The 16,957-nt window shown below is 51.6% G+C and overlaps 2 protein-coding genes across 2 annotated transcripts in view; one reads left to right on the top strand and one right to left on the bottom strand.

Annotated features, from left to right (window-relative positions):
• The window catches only part of OTOG (otogelin), an 89,823-nt gene extending 83,483 nt beyond the window's left edge, over positions 1-6,340 (bottom strand). The window contains exons 1-6 of the mRNA XM_047072022.1: positions 6,229-6,340; positions 5,730-5,799; positions 5,501-5,561; positions 2,069-2,144; positions 1,205-1,297; positions 864-1,018 (exon numbers count right to left, since the gene is read on the bottom strand). Coding sequence (XP_046927978.1) covers positions 864-1,018; positions 1,205-1,297; positions 2,069-2,144; positions 5,501-5,561; positions 5,730-5,799; positions 6,229-6,340 — 567 coding nt within the window. The remainder of the gene's footprint in view (positions 1-863; positions 1,019-1,204; positions 1,298-2,068; positions 2,145-5,500; positions 5,562-5,729; positions 5,800-6,228) is intronic.
• A 2,844-nt stretch (positions 6,341-9,184) lies between these two features.
• USH1C (USH1 protein network component harmonin) overlaps positions 9,185-16,957 on the top strand; it is a 47,252-nt gene continuing 39,479 nt past the window's right edge. The window contains exons 1-2 of the mRNA XM_047072021.1: positions 9,185-9,220; positions 16,744-16,811. Of these exons, the coding sequence (XP_046927977.1) occupies positions 9,185-9,220; positions 16,744-16,811 (104 nt within the window). The remainder of the gene's footprint in view (positions 9,221-16,743; positions 16,812-16,957) is intronic.

The raw sequence follows: 16,957 nt of genomic DNA, 5'->3' as shown, positions 1-16,957 counted from the left end.
TGTGTTCATATACTAGACAAACTCTGACTGAGCACTAATCTGGGTACAAGGAACACCGAATGAGAAGACATGGTCCCTGCCTGGAAAGCTTACATCTGGTAGAGAAGACCAACCTGGAAACAGACCTTTGTGAGAAAAATGCACTGACAATGTAACAATGAATGCAGAACTTTGATTACACAGGGATTACACAGGCTCTCAGAAGAGCCCCTGAGCCAGCTTAGGTCAGCGCATCCAGAAGGGCTTCTTAGAGGCGGTAACTATGAACTGAGTCATCCAGGACCTGCCATTCCCTCTGAGGCACAGTGCTCTTTCTTATCTCAGATCTTTAGCACCCAAGTTCCCTTTACCTAGAATGTTCTCACATCCATCTTTTACCCCTGGGACCCTTCACTTGGCTAACTCCAATTCATTCATCAGTTCTCCACTTAAATGTCACTTCCTCCAGGAAGTCTTCCCTGATCATCATCCTTCCTAACGAGGAAGGTAGGTTTCCATCACGTGCTCTTCTAACATTTGGCGTTTCTCCTCAGAAGCACTCAGTTGTACTTGAAACGATTCATTTGATCTGATGTCTACTGTAAGTTCCATGAGGACAGAGACACATCTGTGTTGTCGTCCACGAGGCCACCACCAAGCCTTGTGCCAGGAAGAGTACAAGTACGCACTTAATACCTAATGAGTGAGTGACTGAATCAGTCACTGGCCAGGGGCATCCAGGAGTGGGTGGGTGAGAGAGGACTGTGGGGCCTGCAGCTCCTTCCAGGTGTAGACTCTCTAACTCTCACACGGAGAGCCCAGGCCAGTACAACCTCCAGAGCCTAGTGGAAACTTCTAGATGGGCAGGGTAGGGAAGGCCTCACCTGGACTGAGAAAGTCTGCCCCTCAGGTTCATGGCGCCCCGCCAGGGTATAGCTGCCCTTCCCAGAGAGGTAGTAGTACAGGCCATCAAATGTCTCTACATGGTGCTGTCCCCATGCCCGGCAGATGCTGTCCCGCTCAGGGCCGGCATTGTACACTGTGCCAGAGAAGAGAGAACCTGTCCGTACAGTTGCAGTGGGCACCAAGCTAGAGGCCGGTGGGTTCCAGAGCTGGCAGAGAACCCCCCCACACACACCCCAGCCCAGGACCCCTAGGCCTCAGGCCCTCAAGCTCTTCCTGTACCCAGGGCCAATCCCAGGGGTGGGATGGAGCCCAGACCCACCCATCTGGCAGCGTGGCCCAGTGGCATTGAAGCGTCTGCAGTCACAGAAGGCTGGGTACACACACTCGCCCCCGTTGAAGCAGGAGAACAAGTCTGCATGGGAGACACAGAAGGCACCTCCCCATTGAGCCGAGATTGGCAAAACCCAGTGATACAGCACCTCCCTCGTGCCAGGGCACCAGACCCAGCACTCCCAGAGCTGCCCAGAACTCAGATCCCACCACAGGTAGCCCCAACATTCCTCAGTAGCTAGCTCTAATGGGGGCACAAGTAGGATGCCTCAAATATGGCTGGCTGTCTCCCTCCCTGACAGACAGGGGGTGTGGGGTCTCAGAGTACCTGTCCTCAGCATGCATCAGGTGGCCCCCAGACTGGCTCCACCTGGCCTTCAGCTCCCTGTGCTAAAAGTTCCTGGCTACCAGACAAGGCAGGCAGACTGAGAGTATGGAGCATGTGGAGTGCCCAGAGATCTTCAAGTACCATTTTCCTCCCTTTCCTTATGCTTAGGGGCAGAGGCCTAAGCATGAACAGGGCAGGGTGAGGGGAGAGGCCGCAGAAACAGGGTGAAGTGGGAGGGGGAAATAACCACTAAACAAGGAAACACAATCTCACTAGCATCAGATAGTGTGAGAGAGAAAAGCCACAGGGCCATGGTCGTAAGAACAGGACACTGCAGAGGAAGCTCTCCTCAGCCAGGAAGGAGAAAGCAAAATGGAGTTGGAGACCGGGGCTGGAAAAGGTGGAAAGACACCCCTTTCTGGGGAAAAAAGGTCACAAGAGGCCCTGAAGAAAGCCTGCCCTGCCCTCACAGGTTTCCCTGCGGGCCAGGGCCTTCCCAAGGGCTGCAGGGAGGGGGCCACTTACAGGATGGTGCACATTTGGCCCGATGGAGCCGTCTTTCCCAAGAGGACATGGCCAAGGAGTCCAGGACTTCAGCCCCCTTTTCAAAACAGAAGGAAGAGAACTCGGTCAAGGGCTGATGTCAGGGAGGGACCTCCTAGGGGTCATGCCCCTTCCTGTCCATCACCTGGAGGAGGAGACGCCCTGCCCCTCAGTGCCCCCAACCAGCCCACCTCTGTAGGCCCACTTCTGAGAGGTCTGGAACACAGAACTCTCAGGCCTACCCTAGAGGAGTGAAGGTTGGTTTTTACCCTCCAAGGTGGCATCTCGGTGGCCCGAACACAGTTCCTCCGCTCCATGCTCCAATATCCCCCAGCCTCCACTCCTTTCTTCTCTCCCTCCCAGCCCAACACAAAACCCCCTTGTCTGGAGAACAAATACTCACCACAGAAACCACATGAGGCAGACCAAGGAAACAAAGGCAGCCCCTCTCCCCAGGTCAGGGGAACATCTCACCCCATCCTCCACTCCAACCTTCCACACAGGTCACTACCCACCATCCTCAGAATGTAGCTCCAAGCAAGGATTTTCCCTGATACCATAAATCTGGGGAGGCCACAAGCAAAGAGAGCCGAGAAATCCTATCTTCCAGACCAGAAATCCCAACACGTGGTCTCTCAAGATATAAACCATCTAAAATTCGAACTGTCCCAAACATCAGATGTATTCAGTCACCACACGGCTAGCTGACTTGGACACCTGACTTCCTGGACCCTAGTGTGAGGTGTCTCATGTCACCTGGGACTGGGGTCCTGGGTGCAGCAGGCTCCTCACCTCTCAGAGCCCTGGCTTCCCCATTTGTACAGCTTCCTAGATCTCATGTTCTTGTTCCCGGGGCCAACCAGGCACCAACCACACTGTGGGTATTTCTCACATGTCTTCCTCCCTCGTTGTCATCTCTGCATCCTCAAACAGAATCCCCAGCCTCCGGCCAAGGACGCAGACAGGACCCTTGGTCCCTGGGGCCCAAGCTCAGTTCTTTGCTCCTCCTTGGCAGGCCCAGTCTCTCTACCTCATCCCTGGGCACTCCCTCCCTCCCTTTTCACCATCTTGCTAACCCCTGGAAGATTACCAGCCCCTCCCTGGCCAGATTTCAGTGTTCTTGTCCCACATTGGCCCCTGGTTCCCAGGTCCTCCCTGGCTCTCCTTACCCTCCAGACCCAGCCAGAGCCCCAGGAGTCAGGCTTCCCACCGTGGTCGTAATCAATCTCACAGGGCCTCAGAGACCATGAGAAAAACGATCACCATCAGCATCCCATAGGCCCTGAAGAGCTCTTAATGAAGCCTGGTCTTTGTGTCTTTCCACTCCTAGCCCCCTCCTCAGATGTGGCTCCTGAGATCAGTGTTAATGAAGGTAAGATAGCCAGTGCTTGCAGTGCAAGGCCATTTTCTGGAAAACATTTTAAATCTTGCCCAAATGATTCGTCTTCAGTATAGATCAGAAGCTCTTAATCATTTTGATGCCAAGGACCCTTTTGACAATCTAGTGAAGCCTATCAACCCATTCTCAGAATAATGTCTATAAATGCATAAAATAAAACAGAAGATTACAAACATACCGATTATATTGCAATACAGTTACAAAAATATTTTATAAAAATGATTGATAATATTTGTGCTTGTTTATTAATACATTAAATAGCAAGATAGCAGCAGGTCTTAACATTGCCAGAGTTTGGAAGTAGTGAGTTTACATGAGACCTGGAAATATCAACAACTGTAAGGTGATATGAAAATATATGTGATTTCTACTGGTGACAGTCACACACACTGCTATTGCTGCATTGTGGTTTGTAGCCTATAGTAATAATTAAAGGGGATGCTAAATTTCAGTTAAATTGAGGATCCTGTGAATAACAATGTGAGTTTTTTTCCCCATCCTGGTCTATACCCTCAATTCTCTGGAGAATGGCTGAGTTCTACAGGAATGTGGCAGTATTGAAGTAAAGGTTGGCTGACTGCTGGTCTGGGACCTCCACCCTTACCGATGAGATTATTCCAGGCAAAAGCCCTCGAAGGATCCCCAGGTTCACTTTCTAGCTAATGACCTCATTCTCCCACTCCCACTGAGTAGCTTTAAAGGAAGGTCATTCCAACCCCTTATTTGCTCTAAGGAATAATGTGAGAAACCTACTGGACTTGGCTGATCCAGAAGCTTCCCAGAGGAAAACGGAGGGAGGCTTACCCTGGAATCTGTTAAGGAAGGAAGCCGGCCAGCGGAATGAGGTGCTTGGGTAAGGATAATTTTCCCCACTAAAACACAGGGATTCCTGGAGTTCTGGGGGGCATTGATGTTGTGGGGAAACAGGCTGGCTCCACCAGGAGACCTTGTTTCACCTGCTTTCGGGGGCCCCGGCAGGTCATCCTTGATTTCATCTTATATAAAAAGAGTAACAACATTGTCTTTCAATTCAAACTGCATCTGGCCGTGATTCTAAAACTTGGGGCCTGGAAAAGTGGGCAGACAGAAATAAAAAGCCTAGATAATCCACACCTTACAGAATAAGCATGCCATCCTCCTGCCTTGGGGGTCTTCATTCATTCCTATTTCCAAAAGACAGGTATTTGGGGCACATTGTTTTCTATTATAAACAATACTCCCCAACCTGCTGGCCAAGGAGCCACAAAGAGCTGATCCTGAAGGCCAAGGTGCATGAGTTGAGGTTCAAGATCCTCTGTGGGACCTGGCTATGGGTGGGCTGGATTTGTAACATGTCTGTAGTTGGAGAAAAGACACATGCAGGACAGGATTGAAAAGAGAACCTGAGTCGCCTGATCCAGAGACCAAAAAAAAATTGGCAAAGGGGGAAAACAAACTACCACCTCTCCTGAAAGCACGGAGGACCCCAGGAGGGTGGGCAACAGATTATGGTGCAGACTCAGAGGATAATAGTTTGGGGCTCCCTTTCCCAACCAACCCTTCCTCACAAACCCCACCAAGTGGCCCGATTTTCGTCTCTCCTCTCTAGGTATCCTTGCTGGAGCATGGCTCAAGATATGGAGTGGGGCCTCTTACAGGGCTTTGTACTTTCCCAGACCAGGCAGGGTGGAGAGAACTCAACTTACCTAAACCCTCACCTTCTTGCTGTCACCCCAGGACGGGGGAGAGTTCAGCTATGTCCTGATTGCATCTTAGTGCCCTCCTCCGCAAACAAAACAAAACAAGACCAAAACCAAACTGAGCTGACTACAGGGTCCCAAGAGATTAGGAAAGTGGGAATAGAGCCATCTCGTAAATTTGCACACTTCAGACGTATACTAGGAACACTGTTTGTTTCCTTCCAAATAACTGCAGAGACAACCTTCCTGCAGCCTACAGAGCTCCCTGCCAGCCCCAGTCCCAGAGAGAAATAAGCCCCTGCCCAGTGAAGACCCCTTCCCCAGGCTTCCTCTTACCTGGCCTCCTATCACTGTTGTAGCATCCTCTATGGCAAGGGTCACCTCCCGAGAGCTGTGGCTAGATGAGAAACAAGTCTAACATGGGCGAGGGGATAGTAATGGGCCATACATCCCCACCACCTCCAAGCCTCCCCCCTACCCTCTGTGCTAAAACCCTGGGGTCATCCATACTAGAAACAAAGATGGGAGCCGCGGATGCAGCAGCCACAGGCTTGCCCCTACTCACCTGGGATCCCGGTCAGGCTCGGGCTGCAGCACTGGATTGCCCTGGGCTGTGGGTGCTGTAGGGGCTGCGGCTGGGAAGGGGGATTGCTTTCCACTCAAGCCAGGCCTCTCTTTGTTGGGTCTCTCACCACCTATCCTCTCACCTGCTAGGAAGCCTCTTCTGCATCCCCCCATTCTCTCTCCCTACAGACTTCAATCCTTTCTCCCTCTCTCTGGCGACCTCTCTTACAATGGTCTCCTCCCTCTTTCCTCCTACTCTCTGTGCCCCAGTTCTCTCTAGCTCCCCACCTGGGGTCTCTTCCATCCTACCTAACTTGCGACCCATTCCCCTGGCTGTCGCCGGCCTCTTTTTCCTTCCGCGCCCCCTCCGACCCTCTCCTTGGCCGTGGCTCTGCCCTCCCTCAAACCTCTTTTTCCTCCCTCTCTGAAACCTGCCCAGGCCGGTTTTCCTAAAGGTTCCCCCCGGCCCCTGGCCTCCCCTAGCCCACACCCTTTCTCACCGAAAGCCTGCACCCTCAGGGACGGGCCGGTCGGCTCACCCCAGGGCAGCGAGACGCAGGCGAGAAGCAGGCAGAGCGTGGGCGCGGGGCCGCGCGGGGCCGGGGCCCCCATAGGGGCGCAAGGGGACTGGGAAGCCTGAACACAGGATCCGGAGCTCGAGTGTCTGTCCCGGCGAACGCAGGGTCACATATCCACTCGGTAACCGCAGTCCCTCTCACTCTCTGGTCTGAAGGTTCCCCTGGCCCCTCCTCCCAGGCGCTGGGCTCCTCCCGGAGCTAGAGTGACAGGACTGCCCCGCTCATTACCATAATTTAGGCGCCAGATCTCAGCCCAGCCTTTGCCCCACATGACCTGTGGCTGCCCCTCCCCAGGGGAGGCTGGATTCAGATCACTAAGCCTTGAGTCCCCCGGTGGAGCAAGGAGATAGCAAGTGCAGCCCCCAACATCCCTTACCCTTCAAAGATCCCCAACTCAGAAACCTGGGTTTTGGAAAGCCCTTCCACCAGACACCCAAGATGCTTGTGTGAATCTGGTCTTCCACTCTCCTTTTACAGAAGCCCTGGGACATGCCGCTCGGTGGTCCGTTGTCAGGATCAGAATCAAACCTGCAGAATCCTAGCCTATGCTCCCACCACTCCCCATTACAACTTCCTGGCTCCCCAAGTCCCTACTCTACCTGTTCTGAGCACCTCTAGGGAATGAATCATGACTTAGTCCTCTGTATGTCCAGCACTAGTTCAGGCCCCAGCTCAGAAAATGTTGACTGAATGACAGAAGTGCCTCACACTCCCATATTATTGATCCCATCAAGGCCAGACTTTAACAACAACATACAAAAACAAACAAATAAAAACACTTTAATTTTGAACAAGATATACTCCCTCTAAAAGGAATTGTTTAACGTTGGAAATGTGGGCTTGGCAGCCTTGGGAACCTGTGTGTCACTCCCTTGGCTAACTAAGTGTCGGAACACAAACCAGATGCAAGTCTTGCAGAAATTATGATGATAATGGTGGTGGTGGACTCAGTATATAAACTTGGGATGCATTCATTTATTCATCCATTGAACAAATTTGTTGAGCATCTATTTCTTACCACACCTTGTTCTGGGAATATAGTGGGAAATAAAGCACACATCCCCACAGAGAGTATTTGGAGCTGTAGGCATAGATGAGAAGAAGAGGAGGGAATCAAAGATGGAGCCTTAAGGAACCCTGGTTAGGGAATGGGTGAAGACAAAACTTGAAAAGGAACATTCACAGGAGAGGAGAGACAGGACTTAGTGCTGTCCTCAAAACCAAAAGATAAAGCATTTAAAGAAGGAGAGAGTCTGTGGGAGTGGTGGTCATGGAAAACGACTGAGGTGGCCAGTGGACTGCATTCCCCTTGTAAGGACATTTGCCACTTTGCCTGGATTCTATGAAATAACAGCCATATGACTTAGTTAACAGATGTAGAAAATCAACAAAGTAAGTTAGAGGAGAATATATTTTATGTGTCTTTCCTGGACCTTTGAAAATCCCACAAGTCTTCACCTTTTATCTCTGCCTTAACTAGTTAATACTAAGGTGAGAACATGGATAATATTTCAAGCTTCTTCTCCAGGAAGGATTTATATCCTAAAGTAGGCAATAATTTAGCTCAAATAAAAACAAGTCTGTTGACAAAGCTTCAGCCATTGGGGATAAGATGAAAAGGAGGGGGGTCTTTAGGTGTCCCTGAAGTTATGATTATAAGTGGTTCAGTGTTTTGGGTTACTGTCCATCTCCCTGTCCCCTGCTCCCTGACATGGTGCACACAGATCAGGCTCCCACCATGGGTTAAATCCAGAAACAAGCTCCAAGATTAAAGGTCCCACTCGCTCTCATTCACACCTATTTTTATCACCTCTTTCCTAATCCACTCTTTCTTCTCAGTTTGTCCCAGGCTTGGTTCATCATTGTCTTTGCACCCCAGCCCTAGACCTAGGAGTTGAGCGAACTTTGGCTGAATAAATCAAATGAATCAGATGGGGTCTGGGCCCTGGGTAAAGGTCAGCAGTAAATCAGGATGTCACTGCCAGGCCCTTCCATGCCTCAGTGAGCGTATGTGTGTGTGCGTGCGTGCGTGTGTGTGTGTGTGTGTGTGTGTGTGTGTGTTTGGAGTGAGGTTGGGCTAGGGATGTGGGATGGAAAGTTGGTTTGGGAGGGGCACTGCCACCCACTGGTTCAGGCCTCTGTGAGCCTCATAATACCCAGACTGAAGGGATTCACAGATCAAAGATTTCTTCCTAATGGGAATAAGCCCATGAAGGAGGCCTTATAGAATTACGCTGGAGGTGAGATGCCTGGCAGTGGGTGAAAGCCTCAGGAGTGCACGAATGTGCCTCTATTTGCGCATCCATTGATTATCCCTACCCACTGATGTGAGTCTCAGGACCTCCACAAAGAAGTAGTCTGACCCCCCACAAAAAAGTCTCAAACCTCCCAGGCCTCCTGAGATCCTCTCCCTCAACTGCTTGTGTTTGGGGGAGCACAAGGTCTCACTGGCAGTGAGTGACAGGGTTGAGATTCTGTCTAACTCCAGTTCTGCCTAACTCCAGATAATAAACAACAAAACAACGCACATTTGTTGAACACTCACTAACTATCATGGTCTGTTTAAACTCCCTACACCCGTGTAGATTTCATTGAACCCTCCAAGGGAAGGGCCAGCATCGAGTTCAATCACCGCCGCCACCACAACATACACACAGTCGGGGACATTTGCTCCGGAGGGCGTCGGTGGGAGGCGACGAGCTTCCGGACAGGTGTTCTGGACGGCCCACCGGCCCCGCCCAGGCCCCGCCCCTCCGCGCCCAGGCCACGCCCCCACCGCTCCCAGGGCTGCCGGATCTCGTTGCGGCTCCTGCCGGCTTGGGGCCGCCAGGCATCCGAAGCAGCGAGTTGTGTGGCGACGCTGCGATCTGGCCCAGCCATGGACCGGAAGGTGGCTCGAGAGTTCCGGCACAAGGTCAGAGCTTTTTAGGGGCCCCTAAAGCGTCCAGGACTCCGGAGTCCTGGACAGGGTGAGTGGGGGATTGTCAGACCGAGTGCCACCCCTCCCTTTTCCAGCCCGGACTTAGAGCTGTGGATGCACTGGGACCTCTGAGAGTCGTTTGATTTCCAGCTGGGATCCCCAGTGAAATAAGGGAGGGGACACTAGGACTCCCGGTGTGGGAACCCATAAACCGATCTCCAGAAAGTGCCCTTTCTCCTTCTGCTCTCCAAGGGTGGGAACTTCTCTGGGGTTGGAATTCCTTCCAGCCTTGGCCTGAGGACAGGATGCTTCTCTGACATGCCCCATAGTCAGTCCCCCAGCTCCTAGTGCCCCAAGCTCAGGGCTGTTGGAGCATATGGAGAGGGTATGGGACAGTGTCTGAGAGGTGAGAATTGGTGGGAAGGAAAACTGGTCATCTCTCTCTGTCCTTTGACCTCAAAACATGAGTTAGAAGCACTTTAGGGAGCCTTTCCCCACTTCAGGGCGCCTTTCCCCACTTCAGGGCATATCTTAGAGCCTGAGAAGCAAGCCCCTGGCACTGACAAGGGGGCAGTGGGAGGAAGGGAGGAGGTACGGAGAGTCAGCCAGACTCTTCAGACGGAGCTATATCTCCCCTGGTGTGTCCCAGTAAGGGACATCAAGGATGGTTCAGGATTCTCAGGCCCTCACAGAAAGGGGCTGGATTTCGCCCAGGGTATTTCCAGAACTGTTTCCAGAGCTATGTGGGAGTTGCTGAGGTCCTGAGACCAGAGAGGACCATTGGAGGTAACACAGCAGACCTCCCCACTAAGACTTAGGATGCTTCAGAACCCAAGGGTGAAGCCAGTGGTATCTGGAGCCACCCACAGACTTTGCCTTAGGGACAGGTGGCTCTGTGCCCTGAGGCCATCACAGAGCCCGATGGGGCAGTGTCTTTAGACCAGGCCAAACCTCTTCCCAGGCCTGAGGGAGGAGAGCTCAGGTAGGCAAAGTCAGGGTGCTTAACCCCTCTCTCCTCACAGAGAGGCCCAGGGAGCCAGAGGAGCCAGCCATTGTAGAGGCCACAGGAGCTAAGGGCCAGGGGGAATCATTCAGTTAGTAAATGTGTTTGGAGTACCCACTCAGTGCCAGACCTCATCTGTGCCCTCACATTGCTGGCTGCACAAGCGGGAGGCAGACCCTACATTAATAATTACCCATGACTGGGTGCTGAGTGTTGGGATCAAGGTTTGGTGGGAGTACGAAGGAGGAAGCTCACACTGGCAGAAGTCTCCTAAAAAAGAGGGCTTGGGTATTCTAAGGATGAGAGATAGCTGGAAATTCAGCAGGAGTTTGGGGCTGGCAACTAGCAAGGGGAGCATGAAACTGTTCACCAGTGCATCCTGTTGTGCAGAGACGGGAGGGGAGAAATTTCAGCCGCAGGGGACATTTGGTGAGTGTGGATTTCAGGCAACCCACTTCAAAGGAGCACAGCCTCTCATCCCCACCGCAAGGCTCAGGCTTGAATTTCAGTTTCCTGCCCCTGAGCAGAAAGTAATGTCAGGTCCTCTTTTGCCTCTTCCCTGTGGGTACTATCTTTGCCTCTCTTTCAAGAATTACCTATGGAGTCCCTGGTGTCTGACTTGCCCTGGAGTTAGCCCCTGTTTCTCTTCACCAGGGCCTGCAGGTTCCAAAGGACTTCGGGTCTTCGTGTTTCCATTGCCCTGCTCTTCCTCATCACAAGAGTCATTACCTATTTATGCCCCTGTGTGTGCAGGCGGGGCCGGCGCCATGTGGGCAAGGCCTAGGCTGGACTTTGTGCCCTGCAGCCTCCAAGACGGCAGGAGCCTTCCCCTCCCAGGTTGAGATCATCTAGGAACTAGGGAGAGAGAACAAAGCAGCAGAGGATACAGATGGGGGCGCACAGCCATACTGGGTGAAATTTACAGCTTCTGTTGATTGTTTTCTAGGTGTCCCTTCCTTAGTGCTGTAGTGCAAATTTACCCCTTAGGAATGGTTTGTAATGGAAATCTTTATCTGTTGGGAGTAGCACTAAAAGTGGTATATTGTCATGGAAAGTGCTGTGTGGCCTTGAGCAAGTTATTAACCTCTCTGTGCTTCAGTTCTTTGATTTGTTAAATGAAGATAACAATAATATTTGCCTACTAAGGTTCTTGTGAGTGTTGGGTGAGATCTACACGGGTGTAGGGAGTTTAAATAGACTGTGATATTTAGTGAGTCCTCAACAAATGTCCATTGTTGTTGTCTACTATATGAAGTTGGGCAGAACTGGGGTCAAATCTCAACCCTGTCACTCACCGCCAGTGAGACCTTGGGCAAGCCATTTAATCTCACTGAGTTCTAGTTTCCTCGGCTATGAGATGAGGTTCACAGTGCTTACCACACTGGACAGTTAGGATTAAATAGGAATTCAAGCACTGGCTACTCTGGACCTGTGGTAACCATTTGGTCCATGGCCACCTGCAGATACCTGCAGAGCATCCTGTTGGATGAGCCAGCAGACTCCAGGCTATTGAGTAGAGTCCCTTTCTCTGGGCTTGTGCAGTTTCCCAAGGACATCAGCAGTACCTGCATGCCCTTCCCAGTCACCACCTTGGGCCAGGATACCAAGGAGAGGGAAGGGGATCATCAGAGACCAAGACTCTCGTCCCCGGAGAACCAGATTTTCAAAAGAAGCCTGTCCTTCTGCTCACTGTGCCTGCATGTTGGAGGAACTTGGTTACTCATTTGCTCAAAAAGTTTTTATTGCCTGTTCAGTAATCATTCATTTATGGATATCTGTAGTGTACCCTGATGAGGCCAGGCCCCTGGGGGCAGGAGGAAGGGGATCAATAAGAAGGTCAGAAAGGCCCCCTGCCTTCCAAAGTTTTACTAATCATTCATGCAGTAAACATTGACTGAGCTCCTAATATATGCCCAACATTACTCTAACCATTGAATAATAAAACAAAGTCCCTGGCTCCTTAGTACACTCTAGTGGGGAAGACAGACAGTTAACAAGTAAACCAATACAAGTATCATACAATGCAAAGTAGTGATACATGTCATGGAAAAAATAAACTAGGATGAGAGGGCAGAGAGCAACCAGTTGGTTGTCAGGAAGGCCTCTCTAAAAAGGTGATATTTGAACAGACATCTAGAAAGAAGGGAGGGAAGGAGCCATTCCAAGGAGTGGAAGAACTTGGAAGAATATTCCAAGAGGAGGGAACAGTAAAATACAAAGGCCCTGAAGCCCTTAGGAACAGCAGGGAGGGTGGTGTTTCTGAGAGGAATTACAGATTGAAGAGTAATGGGTGATGAATTAGAGTGGGGTGGGGGCCTGTAGACCAGGGTCAGGACTTCGGGTTTTGTCCTCAGAGTGATGAGAAGCCAGCAGGGGAGTGACACGACTGCCTTGCACCTTACACGAGGGATTGTTCTGAGTGCGGGTAGAGAGCAGACTGAAGGGGCCAGGCGTGGAAGGGGGACCCCAGTCAGGAGGCTCCTACAGCAGCCCAGGCCAGAGGTGGGGGCTTGGACTAGCATGAGGAGCAGTCAGACCCCGGACATGAGAAAAGGTAGACCCAGTGGGTTCTGGTGATGGGTGGCTGTGGGTGTGGAGAGGGAGGCATCAAAAGGTAGTCTACATTTTGGGAGGAGCAGGTTGGTGGGGACAAGATGGGAGGTGGTGGAAACCAAGAGTTCCATTTTGAATGTTGTAAGTTTGAGATGCCTGTTCAAGCATTAAGTAGAGAGGTGACAAAGAAGGCCAGGAGCTGTGGGAGTCTGAAGATGGGGGGAGGGGTCTGTGCTGGAGATAAGCTGCAGTGAGTCCTTGAGGAATAAATGGTAGCTCAACCTCTGAAACTGATGAGGTGACGTAGGGACACAGTGAAGAGGAAAAGAAGACCCAGGACTGCACCAGGGCACCCCAACCTTTAGAGGAGAGGAAGAGAGGAAGGAACAGCAAGTGAGGTAGGAGAAGCAGGGGAAGAGGGCATGATCAGGTGTGCCATGCACTGGGTCAAATGCCACCAACTAGGGGCGCCTGGGTGGTGCAGTGAGTTAAGCATTCAACTCTTGATCTCGGCTCAGGCCGTGATCTCATGGTTGATGAGTTTGAGCCTCGCACTGGACTCTGCACTGGTGGTGGGGGAGCCTGCTTGGGATTCTGTCTCTTCTTCTCTCTGCCCCTCCCCTGCTTGTTCTCTCTCTCTCTCTGTTTCTCTCAAAAGAAATAAATAAACTTAAAAAAATTTAAAAATGGAAACAAATGCCACCAACTAGCCAGCAAGACACAGGTGTCTTGAAAGGATGAAGAATAATAAAACAAGAACCAAATATACCCAGTACTACCCAGGGGTAGTGCTCTGAAGGCCTGGGGAGAAGTGTGGCTGGATCCATTCATTCCAGCAACATTTATGGAGTGCCCACGGCCTGCTAGCTGCTGAGAATATAGAATCTGTGTTCATTTACTTAGTTCTGGTCAACAAACACTTAGCACTTACTATTTGCCAGGTCCCGTGCCAGGCATTAACTCAATGAATAATAATAAAAAAAAATGATTAGGGTCTCAAAGAAGGATGAAATCCTATGAAATAGGTACTTTTATCCCCATTTTATGAGGAAACTGAAGCCCAGAGAAGTGCAGAGTCAGCTGGGGAAGGGGCTTGTTGGCCTCACCCTGCCACACTCCTCCCAGCCCCGTGTCTGGGCCACACACAGATTAGTGGGGAGACAGGAGAGTAAAGAGAGAATGTACAACACAGCTTGGTGAGTGCCGTGGCAGGGGTGGGAACTAAGTGGTGTCACGTGCGCAGAATGACAGCACAGGACTTGTGGGGGAGCATGAGGAGAGGTTTGACCAAGGAGAGCTGATGTTTGAGGCATCTTAAAGGTGGAGGAAGAGCTCACAGAGAGAAAATGCTGCTGGTACTAACACTGCTAAGAGCCAATGTTTCACACCGGCCAGAGTTGAGGCAAGAAGCGTGTGGCTTATCCCAACGGTTTCCCAAATGGGAGACTAAAGAGAGCTTTACGAAGGATGGGCAGGGACGCATGAACCCACAAAGTGTGGTGACAGGGCCTGGGAGCAGCAGCAGGAACCCAGGTGCTCCTGAAGGGGCAAAGGAAGGGGAGAGCCATGGCTACAGGCAGAAGCTCAGAGCTGCTTGTAAGGTGATGTAGCAGAGAGTGTGAGCGGGGGAGTCAGAACCCCATTTTCTCTCTCCTCGGGCTCTCACACCAGCTGGGTGTCAGAGGACAGGGAGCCCAGGCAAAACGTCCTGGGACACAGGGCAGTGTGGAGAAGGCTGCAGAGTGGGTCTGGAGACAGAAAGGAAGAGACTCAGCACATGTTTCAGAGTCCTCAAGATTTGGGAGCCCTGGGCACTGTTCTAAATACTTTGTGTATATTCGCTTATTTAGTCCCCACAACAGCCTGAGAAGGGCAGATGTTCGTTGAGTGGAACAACATGCATTATTTAATTTGCTCTTGCTCTCTTTCTCGGTCTTTGGCAGGGTGCACACGTGGAGTTGTATTTGCATGAGCTGAATGTTGTTTGCTTTCCCTGTGCAGCTCTCCTGAAGGGCCAGTCCATATGGAAGAATGCTGAGAGATGAGGCTGGAAAGGGCCCAAGGCTAAACGCAGAATTTGCCTCAAGGGCCCTAGACAGGGGGCCTGAGCCCCCCTTCCCCCTACCATACAGACAGAGAGCAAAGAGTTAGTTGAGGATCAGCCAGGGAATGCTGATGCAGGATGGAGGAGACCAGAGATAGGTGGGCCGGAAAGGAGGGATTGATGTGATAAAGTATTTGTAGATGCTGGGCTCCTTTGGGGTTTCTGTGCCCATGTCAAGAGAGATCCAAGAAAAGGAAAAGATTTTTAAATCTAATTAGAAAAAGACGCAGTGTCTTGCACACAGTAGGTGCTCAGTAAATGTCTGTTAGACGAATGCATACAAAAAGTTGTATCCGGTAAGTGGATACTATGTGGTGGTCAGAAACAAAGCAAAGGTTTTAGAGCCAGCCGGCATAAGTTGGAGTCTCAGCTCTGCTCCTTCTTGGAGCCTATATTTTCTCATCTCTCAAAGGGGGATGATAGTATCCATGCATGTCAGAGGTTTGTTGGGAGGTTAAGAGAATTTATGTAAAGTTCCTAGGCATGGTTGGCAGTCAGTAAGCAGAGTATGGCCTGAATGAGAGAACAAGGAGCAGTCCAAGGGCCGAATTCAAGGAGCCCCTGCTCCAGGGCACTTTGTGCCAATGTCCTAATACCCTGAGCTCAGTGGAAAGCACCTGGCATGCAGTAGATCCTCGACAGCACTGTGCCATGCAGAGGTGTGCAGTGCCCAGAGGTGTCTACTGAATGATGAATGCACTCCAGTTGCTCTGGTCTAGCGCCTTCCTTCTATCCTCTTGGTCAGCCCTGGGCCACCGCCTTCCCATCACTCCTCAGCACACATCTGCCACAGCCTCCTGGTTCTATCCCTCTTAGCTCAGTTCCAGCTCATCACAAAAGAGTAGGTCACAAACTGGTGCAAGATGGACTGTCCTGCCTCCTCCCACCTGAACCCTGCCTTCATTTAAGGGGAATCCAAGTCTCCTCTTGTAGAGTCTTTCCTGACCATGCACAGTTCAGAGCCTCCTGACCCGCCTCCCAGCTGGAAGCTGTTCTTGCCCTCTTATTCAGTCTTGGGCTAAAGAGAGAGTCAAGGATACAGCGTGTAGAGATTCACGCTGAACTGTTCCAGGGAGTGGAATCTGGGGCTTCTACCCACCAGTTCCCCTGGGATTGAGGTGCTAATGAAACAGCTCCTGACCCTGACCTTGGAGTCCCAGCCATTGACGTCAGCAAAGTTGAAATGATGTAACTTGACTCTCCCCCTGGAGGGGGAGGGGAGGTGAGGGACTGAAGGGATGTGGAGAGGTGAAGGAGTAGCCAGGAGGCTGACTAGTGGACAGACGGCAGGGCTAGCCCAGCCTAGGCCAGGACAGGACAAGGCAAAGTTGCCCCTGGCATTGGTGACAGAGAAGAACGGTAGGGTCCTTCCAGCGGGTAGGATGTGCTATCTGAGCGAGTGGCCCAAATCCTTTCTGAAAGCAGTTATCCGGCACTACAGTCACCATCAGGTAAGACACTGGGCTTCTTCCAGACCAGGGATCTGACACTGGCATTGCCACTCTGGACTCTGGTGACATATCCATGGGGTGAGCGGTAACACTGCTGTCATGGGAGTGCATCACGGTCACGCGGAGGTTCATGTGTGTGCATATGAGTGTGTGTACCTGCCTGGGGATGAGGTTCAGCCTGGCCACATCTGGATGTGCAGAGGTACTCCTGTGGCCACTTTGGGGTGATCTGCATGCATCTGATGTGTTACGGTCAGAGGGCCAGCCTGGCCCCTGGCTGCCCTCCTCTCACAGCCCCAGCCCTGTGGAGGTGCTGAGGAGGCCCTTGGCAGTGGCCTCCCCCTCCCCGGGGTCTGCTATGGGAGTGCTGGGCCTGGGGTTATAATTCTGCCCTTGGGTTTTCTAGGTGGATTTTCTGATTGAAAATGATGCAGAGAAGGACTATCTGTATGATGTGCTGCGGATGTATCACCAGTAAGTGTGCTGGGTCCAGCTCCCATGGACCACCCCGGGGTACCTCTGTCTCTAGAGAGCCCTGGGATGGCTTGTTCTGAGAAAGGAGGACCTCCCCCTCCCATCCTTGGGAGCTCTGGGAGGGGGACAGATGCTCAGTGCTCCTG

The sequence above is a fragment of the Lynx rufus genome, unplaced genomic scaffold (assembly GCF_022079265.1).
Source record: "Lynx rufus isolate CCGP_SWC_20201006 ecotype Redwood Valley unplaced genomic scaffold, mLynRuf1.p SCAF_9, whole genome shotgun sequence".
NCBI classification, from domain to species: domain Eukaryota; kingdom Metazoa; phylum Chordata; class Mammalia; order Carnivora; family Felidae; genus Lynx; species Lynx rufus.
The sequence above is the reverse complement of the archived record's forward strand: the minus strand, read 5'-3'. Positions and strand labels throughout refer to the sequence as shown.